The 16313-nt window shown below is 34.3% G+C and overlaps 1 protein-coding gene across 1 annotated transcript in view; it reads left to right on the top strand.

The window, feature by feature from the left end:
- The window catches only part of Cdh9 (cadherin 9), a 99347-nt gene extending 93816 nt beyond the window's left edge, over nucleotides 1-5531 (top strand). The window contains exon 12 of the mRNA XM_057789768.1: nucleotides 3919-5531. Coding sequence (XP_057645751.1) covers nucleotides 3919-4406 — 488 coding nt within the window. The 3' untranslated portion in view covers nucleotides 4407-5531. The remainder of the gene's footprint in view (nucleotides 1-3918) is intronic.
- The last annotated feature ends 10782 nt before the right edge of the window (nucleotides 5532-16313 follow it).

The following is a 16313-nucleotide window of genomic DNA, read 5'->3' as shown; positions in this document are numbered from 1 at the left end:
AACTGTAAAACAAAGGTATAATAACAGAAGAGTTACAATTATAGCATGAAGGTAATATGACCACAGGTCTAAGGGCTTAATTTAATCCCATCACATCTGTTCAACTAGGCAATGGCTAGAAAACAGGTGCATCCCTTTCCTTGTGTGTTTGCATGGCTTTGTGTTCTTGTCCAGGTCATACCTAAACATAGTTATGTGTGGAGCCTTGACATCAGCATTGGGTGACTTTTTCTATTGATTTCCACCTTGTTTTTGACACAAGATAGATTACAAGACCTAAAGCTCACTGATACACTGCATCACTGGTTAGAGATGCTCTGGGTCCCTCCTCAAACTCTTATAATTAGAATTCCAGGACTTTATCATCATATCTGGCATTGCACATGTCTGGTGGGAATCGGGACTATTAGTGTCATTCTTGTCAAGCAAACTGGTTATTTATTGAGCTGTCTCCCCACCTCCAAATGGAATTTCTAAAATGTATTTATTGATGCATTAATGCAAATTTTCTACCTTAAAACTCTCTATTCTAATCTTGATACGAGTTTTTCACCCTTAAAAATGTTTTTACTAACAATATAAAATATGTAGAAATATATCAGGCATTGATGAAAGCACATTAAGATATTTTTATCAAAGAAATTTTATAAGATACATATATATATGTATGTAAATACATATATATACATATACAATCACACACACACAACCTCAGCTTTTATAATGTCACTATGAGAGGGTAATCACAAATGCCCCACTCAATATTTTTCAAATTAAATCATGTTTCTGAAATAATATATTTTATCTAAGCATTCACCAATACAATATTTAATTGAATCAAATGGTTGTTTCACTGAAAACCACTCCAAAAATTATTTCTATAAAATATTCATCCAAAAATTTTGCACTAAGGGCAGGAGACTTTGCCAAGCTGACATGCTAATGTTCATGAGTACTGGCTTATTTTCACCATAAATCTTTCCAAGCTCTGTGGATAAAATCCCTCTGGCCAGACATCTTTGTAGAACTTCACTAAGGCTTTGACAAAAGTGAATGGAACATTTATTTCATTTAGCATCGTCCTGCTATTTAGAAAAAAAATGAGAGTGGTTTTGCACTTAAAATACAAATTTTGTCCAGTCTAGGGATGCTTGAAACTTGATTGTGGAAATGAAACCTACAGCAAGAATTTTGTAAATTTTGGCCTTAGAGACCCTCTGGCACTATGATGAATCTTAGAGATTTAATTACCGTACCATCTTAATTTAGAAGAATGTTGTGAGTATAGCTCAGAGGTAACGCATTTTAGCATTGCAAGGCCCTAGGGTTAACATCAGTATATGTAAAACAAACCAAAAATAACTAATAAAATCTGTATGAATAAAATGCATAGTAGTAAAAGGATGTCTAGAAAATTAATGAAATCGTATAAAGTTTAAAAATACCCGTCAAAATGATAACGCTATAAAAAGGGTCTATGATTTCTTTTGATTTACTACTCACATAACCCTGTACTTAGGAATATAATATTCATAATATAAATAAATACTACATTCTAGTTATACATTAGTGAAAATATTGATGCAATTTTCTATGTAATAGCCTGATTACATTAGTGTACATCAAATGTTTATTTCTATCCAGTAAATGAAGCAGACATTTTTTATCTATCAGAACAGGAAGGAAAATAGATATTAATGACTCAAAGAGTCATTCCTGTAAGATAAAATTCATTCATGTCTAGGGAAGATAAGATACGTTTACTGATCTATTATCTATTTACAACATTTAGAAAACAAAAGTACATTTATTTAATCTTAAATCACAAAATAACACTATTTCTAGTACATGACTCCATTATTAGAGAATATTCAACTATTTAAGATATTTTTCTTTAATAAGAAAGATTATAATTTTATATGTTTTAAAACGGTAATGTTTTATTCATTTTCAATAGCTCTCAGATGAACCTGAAGAAGGTTAAGTCCCCAATCTGTTTTTCATTAGAATTTATCTGAGGTTAGCAATTGACCTGGAGATGCAGGACAATGGTACGGTGTATTCCCACCATGTTCAAAGCCGAACACTCAATGAAAAATAATTCAACATAGCAAAATTAAATCAGAGTACAACAAAGGCAACAGAAACTTTGGAGCTAAATTGTTTTGTTATTTTTAGTGAAATATGCATGCTCTTACCTCCTTTTTCTTCTACCGTTTGAGCCAAGATCTCAGTAGGCAGCCCAGGACAGATCCAAATATTCTTACTGCTTTAGGTTTTAAATTGCTGGAATTATAAACATGCATAATCAAGACTGGCTCAGAAATAATTTTGGCAAATATTGGACTTAAAATATTCTTAAAATAAGTGAAATGTAGTTTTCATTTTCCTGTTTAACTAAATTTGTGAGAAAATTTCCAGATTATTTTTCTTGATTATTTTTCTTCATAATTTTTTTCTTACAATATATTTTTATTATATTCTGATTTAGTTTTTTATTTTTCTCTTGCATAAATAAGATGATTGAGTTTTAATATAAATTTCATAATTTAGAAATTATATATATTTTTAATTTTCTTAAAGCATTTTATAGGAGTCAAGGAAATGACTTTCTTGGTACAATGTTTTTCATGCAAATCTCGGAACATGAAAACCAACATACAGGGAATATGTTGTGTTGTGTGAGCACATCTTTAACCTCTCCTGCCCTTTGAGCAATAGTTAGGAGGGAGACATGAAGGAAAACCAGTCTAACCAAATAGTGATTTCTGAGTTCAGTGAGAGATCCTAATTCGCATCATAAAGAATGACAAATGAAAATCTCGATATTAACTTGCAGACTCCACACACATAAATAAATGTTCATATATAGAGAATGAATCTTATTGTATAAGTAATAGGAAAAGAAGATTGTCAAATATATACATTAAATTTAATTCAACTTCTATGAGAAAAGCTGTGATTTTACTATATGAGGAAATGCTTAATTACATCCATGGGAACATACACAAATTAAAAAATAGAATAATATATTAATAAAACAAAATTATAATTTTAGTTTCAAAATCTGAATGTAAGTTTATTAATTATGAATGGTTTCAATAAGAAAAATCCAATTATAGCTGCTCGATGCATGAGTACAAATTAAACTTGGCTTGAAATTTGGATATTATAGTGAGGTCTTAAAACTTGCATTTCAGATTTTCCACAAATTTCGAAACCGTTCCACTAAAGCAATTTGAATAAATGCTTGCTTAATAAAATAAAATCATTAGTCACATATTATATATATGTGCATATGTGTAAAATAAATATATGTATATATAAAGTGTTCATTAATATGAATCTATATGAGAGACTATTCACAAACATACCCTAAATTTTACTCATAGGAATGACTAAATAATTATTTTCTTCTTTCTTCCTTTCTCTTCTTTCTTTTTTTTCTTTTTCGAGACAGGGTTTCTCTGTAGCCTATCTTGGAACTAGCTCTTGTAGACCAGGCTGGTCTTGAACTCACAGAGTTCCGCCTTCTTCTGCCTCCCGAGTACTGGAATTAAAGGCATGTGCCATCACCACCCAGCCTATTTTCTTAACTTTGAGATAAATGTGTATTCGGTAAGGAGAATGTAGTTATTCTTAGTTGAACAAATGCAGTCATTCACAAATAATATCTTTAATACCCAAAATCAACAGGCTTTGAAATGTAAGTAATTAATGCTTTAATTTATTTAATTATTACTTTAATTTAATTTTACTGTTTTTATTTTGAATGGTGTAGTGTTTCCCTTTATTGTTCTAATTGAATAGTTACCCATGTCTTCATATGTTCATCTAAATTTCATATACACTAGAATTATGTATATACTCTCTAATCATGAATCTTACTGATTGAATCACTTCATCTCTCATCAACAGCTCTAATCGTGCTGTTTGCTGCATTGAAGAGGCAACGAAAAAAGGAGCCTCTGATCATTTCAAAGGATGACGTCAGGGATAATATTGTGACCTATAATGATGAAGGTGGTGGAGAGGAAGACACCCAGGCTTTTGACATCGGCACATTGAGGAACCCGGAAGCAAGAGAAGACAGCAAACTTAGAAGAGATGTCATGCCTGAAACTATTTTTCAGATAAGAAGGACTGTACCCCTGTGGGAAAATATTGATGTACAAGATTTCATCCACCGGAGATTAAAAGAAAACGACTCAGACCCAAGTGCACCTCCTTACGACTCCCTGGCCACTTACGCCTATGAAGGGAACGATTCTGTAGCCAATTCGCTCAGCTCCTTAGAATCTCTCACTGCTGATTGTAACCAGGATTATGATTACCTCAGCGACTGGGGGCCTCGGTTCAAAAAACTCGCAGACCTCTATGGGGGTGATGACAGTGACCGCGACTGAGTCCTGCGTGGCTTGAACACACTAACGAGTGGAAATACCCTTTGATACAAGATTGAGTGGCCTGTTTTAGTCTCTTTTTGGAGGAAATTTTTAAAAATCAACTCCAAACAATACATAAGTGTTGTATTAGTAAGGCTTTCTTTAATCAGTAAGTTTCTGTGAATGAGTATGAACGACATAGATTTTAAAACAGTAATAACATTTCACCCTCTTTGCCTATTGAGCTTGGAAAAATATATCACATTAATAATCAATAAAAAAATCTTCAAAGGCTTTTTGTGCCTTGTCTTAGTATAGGAAATTTATAAATGTTTTCTTAACTGATTGTCAGTCACATATACTATGAAATTATACATTGTGCAACGGCTTTGTAAATTAATTGAAAGAAATATACCTAATGATCTAGGAGTGACTCTTACTGCCATATTTATTTAGCTGAAAGATGTCTTTGTGTTAATTCACTCATATTTTTATAAGTGTATATTTATATTTTTGTATTTTTATGAAATAAACTGATATTTATAAAGATGAATTTCATTTTACTTACTTCCTTGGAGCAGTTGATCTCACAGCAGAAGTGTTTTATCTCTCTGAGTGTAAAACACGATTTACTCAGGGAAAAATGGTTCAGAAGTAACTGTAGAAGACACCGATGTAATCTGAGATAGCTCTAGGGATGAACTCTGCTATGAATTTTCTTCTTCTGTTTCGATTGTTTAAGTGTGGACAAATGTTTATTGGACTATTAATGTCTACTCATACAATATGACATTGACTCGGGATATACAGTATTATATACATATATATATATAGTTGTGGACAATAAACTAAGTTTTTGCAAGATTTATCAAATGATGCATTGTATTTGAATAAATGCAGTGTCTGTCAAAGATGCTGCAAAGATAAAGAGGAGCCCCAAATCAATTGTTTCACAAATAATTGTTTTAAATGAGAAATGGTAATTATGAATGTGTATGTTTGTGTGTGTGAGCGAGAGAGTTTAACCTGAACTTCAATAAATATATTCTCAGTTTTTAATATCATATTAAAAATTTATATTAATTTCTACCATTTTAAACTGAAAAAAATCCAAGTACTGAGAAGGAGGAATGAACAAAAAGACAGTACCAGTATCTCAGGAGATGTTTGCTATTGATATCTGCTTGGAAAGGAAAAATCCTTTCTCATCAATTGAGAGTCATTGAGTCTATCAACCACATTACAGGGTAGACCTCCTTTATGTTCAAGATGGTAAGTCAATAAAAAAGAATTCTGTGTAATTTATATACTCTTTATTTTGATTTTGTTTTGCTTGGGTTTGCTGCTCTTCTTTCTACTTATTTCTTTGGAGGGTTCTTGTTTGTTTCTTTGCTTTGAATTTTGTTTTTATAGCAAATGAGAAAGAACTGGAAGTTGACTGAACAGGAATGTAGAAATGATCTGGAAGGATTTGGAGGAAGGGAAGGAGGGAGAGATTACTAAAAAGAAATTAGGAGCTTTTGGGGGAGAGGTTAATAAACCTGTCACAAGGGAAAATTTCAGGAATCTACTAAGATGACCCCAGCTAAGACTCCTAGAAACAGTGGGACATGTAGTCTGAATTAACCATCTGCAGTGACCAGGTAAGAGTTTAAGTAGAGGGAATGGGAAACCAACCGAGCCACATAACCCTCGATCTACCGTCTGTCCTGCCTGTGGGACGCGCTCGGTTTTGTGCCTAGCCCAATTTTCATCAGAGAGGCTTCATAGAGCAACTGATGGGAACAAAGAGACCCACAGTTAAACATTACACAGCGTTTGGGAAATCGTGCTGAAATGAGGGATACATGATTATAGAGGCCAGAGGGGTCATGGACCCCACAAGAAAACTCAAAGAACCCACTAAACTGTGCTCACAGTGGTTTACAGGGACTGAACTTTCTAGGCCTGAAAGGGACTGACCTAGGAAATCTGCATATATGTAGCTTTGTAGCTTAATCCTTTTGTGCTACTTCTACCAGTAGGAACAAGGTTTGACTCCAGCTTTTATTCTGGCTTTTGGGATCCTGCTTCTCATACAGGTTTGCCTTGGCCAGACTTAATACAAAGAGAGGTGCTTAGTCTTTCTGCAACTTGCTAGGCTGTGTTTTCTTGATACTCATGGGAGACCTGCCCTTTCCTAAACAGAAATGAAGGAGGCAGGATTGAGGGGTGGCAACATAGGTCAGTATAGGTGGAGGAGCTGAAAGGAGAGGAGAGAGGGGAAACTGCAACCAGGACGTAAAACAAATTTACAAATATATACTAAATGAAAGAAAATAAATTTATAAATAATTTAAAATGTATAATGAAAAGCAACATTTGTGTCTAGTAATAATTTTATCAAGGAGACCAAAGTGTATGTCTCTTGAGAAAAGATGATAGGCAGCATGATGATTTACTAATGAATAGAATTGTCTATAAATAGAAGATAGGTATTGTCTTCCGAAAAAGAAGAAAGGAGGTGAATCAGGATATTTCTTCAGGTAGGAAAAGCACGCAGACTGCTTGCTGTTGGTCTGCTTTCAATGGAGTATCAAACCAAAATAACCATTCCCAGGAGATTGCAGGATGATTATTTTCTGGGACAAAAACTGCCCACCTTTTTGAAATAGACACAATTTAAGTAACAAATGTCACGTTTCATACAGAATAAATTTAATGTTGGGTAGTTTGTGACTAAGCGTTTTTATGTATCAAATACTCGCAATATTATAAACAAATACCTAAGGGTTATTATGATGCGATTTTTGGAAAGTTTTAAAGAATGACTCTGCAACAAGAAGAGATAATATTAATTAAATATTTAATGAAATACAAAGAAAACATTGTATTTGACCTCTTAAAAAGTATTGAAATTTTCACTTTAATTGAATGTATGTTTCCCCATTGTGAGAAATCTTCCAGAGTGGATCAGATGAAGACTAGAGAAGAATGATTCAATGACGTGACATAATAGGGAAATCACTTTATTTTTACTCATTGGATTAAAAGATGTGTAAACAGAGTTAATGTGATTGCCTTGATGGTACGCCTTAGCTACTTAAAAGAAACTTCTCTGAGCAGGGCAGAAACCAGTGATGAGGGGATGCTTCCACACTCACATGCCCTTGAGGAACATAAGAAACTCATAATTGTCTTTTCATTTATTCTTACTCCAAATGCAAATAGCTATAAGAGACTAACTGGTCATTGAGGGTGACTTCTAACAAAAATCATGCATCTCTTAGACCCACATCATGCTGTCCATAAGGCAATAATTAGAGCGCAACAGCTACGCTGGGGTAACTCTGAGGAATAAAGGTGTATAACCGGCACTTGTATTTGCAGCTACCATACAGTCAAGGTCAGTGACAAACTCAGAGTCAGAAATGGAGACAGTGTGTGTGTGTTTGGGGGAGGAGCACTCTCACCCTCCATTCTAGGTACAGTAAACAACTCTGAATGATGCATAGTCGTCGTGCTGACTAGACTTTTGGGACATGTACAGAGCCTGTGAGATTCCCAACCCCTCAGTCCAAAATATTCCAAAGAACTTCTCAGACTCAAATGTTAGTTCGGCTTTCTTCCATTTCTGCCATGAGACTATTGAATCTCAGGTAAGGAAATAAAATTGTCCTTTCCTCTTTTGGAAACCCCTCCCACAATTGAGACTTTTTTAAAGCATGTTTTCTAAATTATTATTATCTATATTATTGTTAATATAACTGATTTCTACATTATGTACTCTAATGAGAACCTTCATATTTATTACACATGTATGTGTGCATATACATCAAATATATATGCAAATATTATATATGTGTATATGTATATATTAAATGTGTGTTCTCACATGTTTTATACACACACACTTATACAGAGAGAGAGAGGGAGAGAGAGATAGAGACAGAGAGAGCATAATAGTAAAAGTTTGGTCATGTGATAACTGTATAAATGTGTATGATGCACAGCAATATGAAATTAAAGGCATACGAAAGGCACAAATATTATATATCTTAGCTACTGTGAAGGTCAGTTGCTCACCTAAGTCACTGGGATGGTAAAAATGGTGATGGAATTTAATAGAGACTGTATCCTCTCATTTTTGCTCATAAATTTAGTCATTTTCATTAAATAGCAATAACAAAGTTAAAAAGTAAATCTTTAAAATCTATTTTTAAAACATATAGTTAATTTCAAAGATAAGGGATATATAGAAGCAACTAAATATATTGGAATAAAGAATATGAAGATTAAAATGGTAAAACATTTGACTTCACATGTTTTATAATTATATATTTAAAAAATCTGTCAAGTGAATAGGAATGACTTTACATGTTTTATAATTATATATTTAAAAAATCTGTCAAGTTAATAGGAATGACTGGGTTGAAGACAGGTTCTGTAAGACTTTTTTTCTCTGTTTCTGTGATTTTGTCGACCAGAATCAAAACAAGGAATGTTGAGAATTTCTGATTCTTTTCCCAACAAATGGAGTGTTGTATAATAATTTTCCCAAAGACTGAAGCATCCCATCCTTCATGGAATCTCTTTAAACAGGGATAAAATCAACTAAAATAGCTTCAGAGTCTCCCTGAAACTGATCTTATTCACTAAGCTCCTCAACTCCACCGTATACAATAAAGCTGCTAAGAGTAGCTCTCAGAAAAGCCAAGCTTCAAAAAAGGCCCTGAGACCGTTCCAATTGCCTGGAAGAAACGGGATCCAGCTGAGCTGCCTGAAATAGATTTGGACCAACTAAGTCACATGGAAAGGATAATCTCCAATTTACAGAGCCTCCTAAAGGCTGTGCAGGGTTATAGGTCTGTGAGCTGTCACCCATGCTGGGATGGGGCTTTTAGTGATGCATTTCTGTCCCTGAAAGTAATCCTTCACCCATATTCCTATAAGTATCCGCCTCCCCCCCTCCCCCCGCACACAAACTTGTTATTTCAGCAAGTTGAACTTTGGTAGTATCCATACTTTGGTCTGTAGTGAGATCCCTATCTGGGATGAGTAGCTGTGTGCAGCGTATCTCTCCTTAGGAAAAAAAAATCTTGTCACACAATAGGAGTTCAAAGGGGATGGGTAATTTCAAGACTTAATAAAATATTTGCTTAGTTTATTGCAATGAGACAAGGCAAATTTCTGGAATTACAATACAGTGAAGGATACGCGGGCAGTGCATATGTACCTGAAGGTTTTGCTTCACATATACAACACATATACTCTTACTACAGTGCACAATGATAATCTTTAAGAAGTGACGGTCTATTCGACCATTAGGAAAACCTCCTCAGAATGAGACTTGGCTGTCCATCACACAAGTTACCCTGCTCACTTAATTTAAGAAGGTTGAACATAGGGTCTAAACAAATCATTCTACCAGTTTATCTTCCTGTCACCCCAAGTAACCTGTTTCTTTTTTTTTTCTTTCTTTCTTTCTTTCTTTTTTTTTTTTTTTTTTTTTTTTTTTTTTTTTTTTTTTTTTTTTTTTTTTTTTTGGTTTTTCGAGACAGGGTTTCTCTGTGGTTTTGGAGCCTGTCCTGGAACTAGCTCTTGTAGACCAGGCTGATCTCGAACTCACAGAGATCCGCCTGCCTCTGCCTCCCAAGTGCTGGGATTAAAGGCGTGCGCCACCACCGCCCGGCCCTACCTGTTACTTTAACAGTACTCCCAGCTTGCCAAGCTTCTAAGAATGAAATTGTGAAGCAACTCAGCTCATGGATCAGGATAAACAGTCAGAATATATTTAAAATGCCTTGTAAAATAACAAAATGGGCTGAATACATCTCCATAGAAAGCATTAAATAATTCAACAAATATTCTTTTAGCTATATTAGCTATGGCATGATGCTAAGCAAGAGGATCAACAACATACTTACAGAGTGAAGTGAATATAAAGCCTGGTAAATTGTCTCTTGAATGGAAAAAAATCCTCTGTGTTGGGGGAAACATAGAAATTTGTAACACAATGCCTCAGAAAAATGCATGTGGTTATGCAATTTCTTAAATGTTAATGTCTGTGTTTTCTTAAAAGTTAATGAGGGCCTTTGCTTTGTCTTACTTATCATGTTTTGTCAGTTTGATTGTTGTCCTTGGGAGGCCTGGTTCTTTCTGAAGAGAACCATGGGGAGTAGTTCCAGGGGAGAGGAGAGGTGGCAGAGAACTAGGGGGAGTGAAAGGAGGGAAAACTATGGTCATGATGCATTGTATTTGTGAAGAATCTATTTTCAATAAAAAAAGAAAGAAAATAAAGGTTAAACGCTTTGTGTTTTCTGAAAGAAGAAGAAGAAAGAATGAAGTTTGTATTCACACTGTGAAAACAGACAAGAGTGGAAAATCTGGCCTGGTATCTTTCAAGAGCTAGGGCAGAGAATAACATATAAGAAAAAAATGAAAGACCAGGAGACAGAAACAAATCACCTGTATAGAGATTATGTATAGTGTTCTTTGAAATAATGAAATACTAAATTCAAGGTAATATGTGGTCATAGGAAATAAGGCTGGAGCCTAATAGCTATTTTAGTTTCAAAAATGTCTGTCATTATGTCACAATCACACAGAGCATCAGTCACAATCAGCTGCACTCATCACAAATAAAGTTGCTCGGCATTTCATAAAGTTGTTTTCACAGAAAGAGAAGAAAAAAAATAAGCAAAACCATCTGCTAAATCATCTTTTTTCTATAGAAAAAATGTTATGTCTTTTTGTTTATTTCTTTTTTCTCCCTTGTTTTCAAAGAAATATACGAAAAGTCCAGGCAGGGGAATCCAAGAACATATTGTAGCAACTCTACACTGATTGTAAGTACTGACCACAAAGACTAATTTTTCTAATTATTGCAAGATTTTTTCTTCCTAAGATATAAAGAAATATTGCAATATTTTAATTCTATGTATGTGTATCTCTGTTTGAGTGTGTCTGTCTCATACTCTCTCTCTCTCTCTCTCTCTCTCTTTCTTTGTGTGTGTGTGTGTGTGTGTGTGTATTTACCATAGCTGTAATTCTGCCTGATGTGGGTGTTGAAAATAAACTCTGGTCCTCTGCAAAAACAGCAAATGATAGTTACCACTGTCAAGGTTCTTTATTTTTGCAAAGAGTCACTAGGGCCATGACAACACTTATAAAATAAGATATTTATTTGGACTAGCTTATGGTATAATAGGCTTAGTTCATGATCATTATGATAAGCATAAAGACCCACAGGCAGTTTTGGTTCTGGAAAGGTAGCTGAGAGTTCTATATCTAATTCCACAGGCAGCAGAAAAAATAGAGAGACACAGCCTGGCTAGAGCATTCGAAACCAAAGAGCCCACACCTAATAAACACACTTCAACTAAGCCACATCTCCTAATCTCCACAAAGTAGTAACACTCTCAAATGACCAAGCATTCAAATACATGAACCTTTGATGGCCATTCTTCATCAAAGCACAACAACCATTGAGCTATCTCTTCAGTAAGAGAATGACCTTTCTAATTTCTTTTATTTTTGAGATTAGAAATATAATTACATGTCCCTTTTCCCTTTCCTCCTTCCAAATTCTCTTATATACACACCTTGATCACTTTCAAATTCATGGCCCCTTTTCTTATAAACTATTATTCACGCATAAATATAGTAATATCATATATATTACTAGATATAAACTGCTCAGTCTAGTAATTGCAGAAGCTACACTCTTGAAATTTCATGAGCATGACTGCCTAAGTAAGAGCTGAATAAAGAAATTAATAATAACATGCAAAAGTGTACGGTGAAAGATGCTAAAGCCTCAACTATATACAAAGTATTTCAGGGAATTACAGTATTCTGAGAGGAATAATGTTCTTCTCCAATGAAGAGCACAGCAGTTAGTTTTATTTATAAATCAAGTATTCAGCAATGAAAACGTACATAAAGTAGCATACAGATGAACCAAAATAACTCATATTAGTCAAAAGGAAAATAAATTTTAAAGTGTTAAGTCTACTCTTTCAACTCTAAGTAGACGTCATGTGTACAGCTAGCATATATACAAATATGTTCACTTTTGTTTAAGGTATGTACATCACTGATTTCAGTCATAGAGATAGACATACTTTTTGGCTATACTCAGACCTTCAAATTTCAATTCTATGGAAAAAATTTAAAATTTGCATCCCAAATCATTACTAATGGGAAGGACTTTTTTCTTTTTCTAAAGGTTGACCATGTTGTAAGATTTCTGTCTTTTTCTCGGACTAGAAAGATGGTTTGGTGGGTAAAGGAACCTTCCTTAAAGTGTGAGATTCTGAGTTCTAGCTTCAAGACATGTATAAAGGACAGAAGGATCCTTGACATATATGCATTCCTTACAAATCAACATTTAAATAAATAATAAAAAGGTTCCCTGTCCCCTGTTTAATACTTATTGTGTTTTATTTATTTCTTTTTTAATGGTGTTTTGCTAGAGATTAAATCTAGAGCCTTGTGCTTTACAGTGCTAGAAAACCTTCTACCACTGAGCTACACCGATGCTGGTTATTTACTTTAGTGATGGCAGCATAATGCTGCATAATTAGAAAAAAATGTAAGCTACTAATATACACTTGTTTCAGTATCAGAAGTGTTGATGTTATTACTCTAACGAAGTATGGTGTTTTATCAAGAAATAATCTTGTAATATGATCTAGCTTTTACTTTGCTGTTATTTATTGAATTATATTAACCTAATGAACTGATGGAATGTTGATCTAACGCACTAAGTAATAGACATGATTCAAATGTGTGAGTTGATTAGATGGCTCTAAATATTGGCTAATAAAATAGTGGGGAAGCTATTTCCATTTCATGGTCTGTAAAATTAATTCCTTAACCTTCCAGCAATAATGGAAGAGCAAATTCTGCATTTTTAATCATTAATCTACTCCCATACTTATTATTGCAGAGTTATATATTAAATATTCTCAACCTTTATTCATTAAAACTTCAATGCAATAACCATTAGTTTGGTTCAATGAATAACAAATAATTTAGAAACAATGATTAGAGGTATTTAAAAGCAAATCTTTGTTAAATGTAGAAGTGCACAGAATATCTACAAAGGTGTGTTTAAAATATTTTAGTTCAGTTGGAACTAATCAACATAAAGTACTTGCTGTGAGTGTACTTATTACAAATTAATTATGCTTTCTCTTTAATTTTGGCATCTTAAAGCTGTTTTTCTTCTCTATTATTTATTCATCTTCAATTTAAAAGTAAATATACATATCATCAGTCAACAAAAGCATACCGATAAATTAGTATAAGTAAAATAAATGTATATTTAAGCCGGGCGGTGGTGGCACACACCTTTAATCCCAGCACTCGGGAGGCAGAGGCAGGTGAATCTCTGTGAGTTCGAGACCAGCCTGGTCTACAAGAGCTAGTTCCAGGACAGGCTCCAAAACCACAGAGAAACCCGGTCTCGAAAAACCAAAAAAAAAAAAAACAATAAATAAATGTATATTTAGTTTGGCGAACTGTTTTTGATAAATTCTTGCATATGTTGTGGAGTAAACATTTTTGTGCATTGAGATCACATGGGTAAATATTAGATAATGTGTACATTCTGCTTACATTTGATAGAAAATCACTTTTACAAATTTTTATGAAAAGACCAAGAGAAAATTTCAACAAAAAATAAATGATCAAAACGAAATGCCTGGAGCTAAAAGAGATACTAAATTCCCGAAGGGACACATATTTTCAAGCAGATGAAAGTCTTTTCTACAGAAAAAGGAGAAAAGTTTATCCTATCTCCCCAACTTCAGCTTGTGAGTAAAAAAATACCCAGTTTTTAAAAATTTTACCTTAAAATAAAATCCACATAGAGGAAATTCAACCTCAAGAATAAACTAAATTGTAACCCACTATGAACAAAGTTGGCAATGGTTAAGGATGATATGCTCATATGAAGGTGCCATGTGCCTTCCAAGAATGCACTGTCCTCCTAATAATAAATTCTGATAGTGTCTAAAGTGAATATCAAGGAAGACATTAAACAGTAAAAAAATTCTGGATGCTTTTCACTAATCTATCATGCCTGTCTCATTTAGGCTGTGTTTTTGAACATTTTCTTTTCTGAATACTCAAGTGTCCAACTATATTAGTTTTCAAAATACATAGATAAAAGCAGAAATTTTCATTTCTGCAACTATTTATAAGACCAACAGATAAAAGTGTACATGGAAGATGGCTCTGTGAAATACAAGAGCAGAAACAACGCTACTAAATAAAATTCTAATAAAGTGTTCCTAGATGCATCCTTAGAGTAAGAGCTATAGCTCTTTTCTTTCCTTTTTTTATTATTTAAAAAAATTCCAATCCAAATTCTCACTCCCTTCCCTCCTCCCAGTGCCCTCCCTCTCCCTCCACAGACCCTCTTTCTCCCAAAGTACTCACTCATAAGTGGATACTAGTCATAAACGAACCTATAGTTCAGGATCCTAGAGAAACTAAGTAATAAGGTGAACCCAAAGAAAACCATATATAGACCCACCTGGAAATTGGAATCAGACAAAAATTTGGGAGCAGGGGCAGGGGGTTGAGTGGGGGGAGATAGGGGTTGATGAAAACTTGAAGGAATGGGATAGTCGAGATGAAGGAAGGATAGATATGAGAGCAAGGAAAGAGATATCTTGGTTGAGGGAGCCATTATGGAGTTAGCAAGAAACCTGGCTCTAGAAAATGCCCAAGAACCCACAGGGATGAACCCAGCTGAGACCCTAAGCAATAGAGGAGAGGGTATCTGAACTGACCTTACCCTGTAGTCAGACTGATGATTATCATAAATATTATCATAGAAACTTTGTCCAACAACAGATGAGAACAGAGGCAAAGACCAAAATCAGAGCACTGGACTGAACTCCCAAGATCCAGTTGAAGAGTGCACAGAGTGAGAGTATGAGCAAGGAAGTCAAGACCATGAGGGGGTCATCCACTGAGACAGCTTGCTTGAGCTAATGGGAGCTCACCAACTCCAACTGGACTGGGAGTGAATGAGCATGGGAAAAACCAAGCCCCTCTGAAAGGGGTTGACAGCTGGGGCAGACTGAGGGGCCACTGAGAATGACACTGGAATTTGTCTCTACTGCATATACTGGCTTCATGGGATCCTATTCTCTTTGCATGTAAACCTTGCTCAACCTAGACATAGTAAGGAGGGCCTTGAACTTTCCACAGGGCGGGGTGCATGGCACTCCCTAAGAGCTATAGTTCTAAGAAGAAAAACATTAACATTTCAACAGATGATTGGTAGGTAGGTTGATAATAGGTAATTGATATGTTTATAGACACCTAGATGATCACATTTTAATCATGAGAGCAGATTCTAACAGTCTATTGAAAGGGGAGATAAATTTTTCTATGAAAATCATTTTTAAATATAGTTGTGCAAGAGTATCTTTGAGGAGTTTGATCATATGTTTTGCCTGTTTTGCTTAGTGAGGTACTCTTTTCTCTATGTCTGTACTAAATTATGCCCCCATCAATAGTGTGGGTGGCTTCGTTTTCCCATGTTTCCACCTTTTAAATATTTTTTGTCTTTATAATAAAATCCTTCTAACTGAAGTGTGATCGCCTATATTTTTGTGTTGTTGTTGATATGATTTCCCCTGGTGATTAATGATTGTGTTTCTTTATTTTAAAAACCATTTGAATTTCCTCTTTTCAAAAGCATCTATTCATAAGAATTTTTTTATTTCTATTGGATTATTTGTTTATTTTTATTATGATCATTAAACTCATAAAAGTTAAGACATGGGGTTAATCAATGAATAAGTAGCTAAATAAAATATCATATACATATGCTTATTTATGTCTAAAAACAAAACTATATTATTTTCATGAAGTATCTGGGTGAAATATGGAGGACATAAAAAGGTAAATAACACATCTTTGCAC

This window comes from Chionomys nivalis, chromosome 15 (assembly GCF_950005125.1).
Source record: "Chionomys nivalis chromosome 15, mChiNiv1.1, whole genome shotgun sequence".
NCBI classification, from domain to species: Eukaryota; Metazoa; Chordata; class Mammalia; order Rodentia; family Cricetidae; genus Chionomys; species Chionomys nivalis.
The sequence above is the reverse complement of the archived record's forward strand: the minus strand, read 5'-3'. Positions and strand labels throughout refer to the sequence as shown.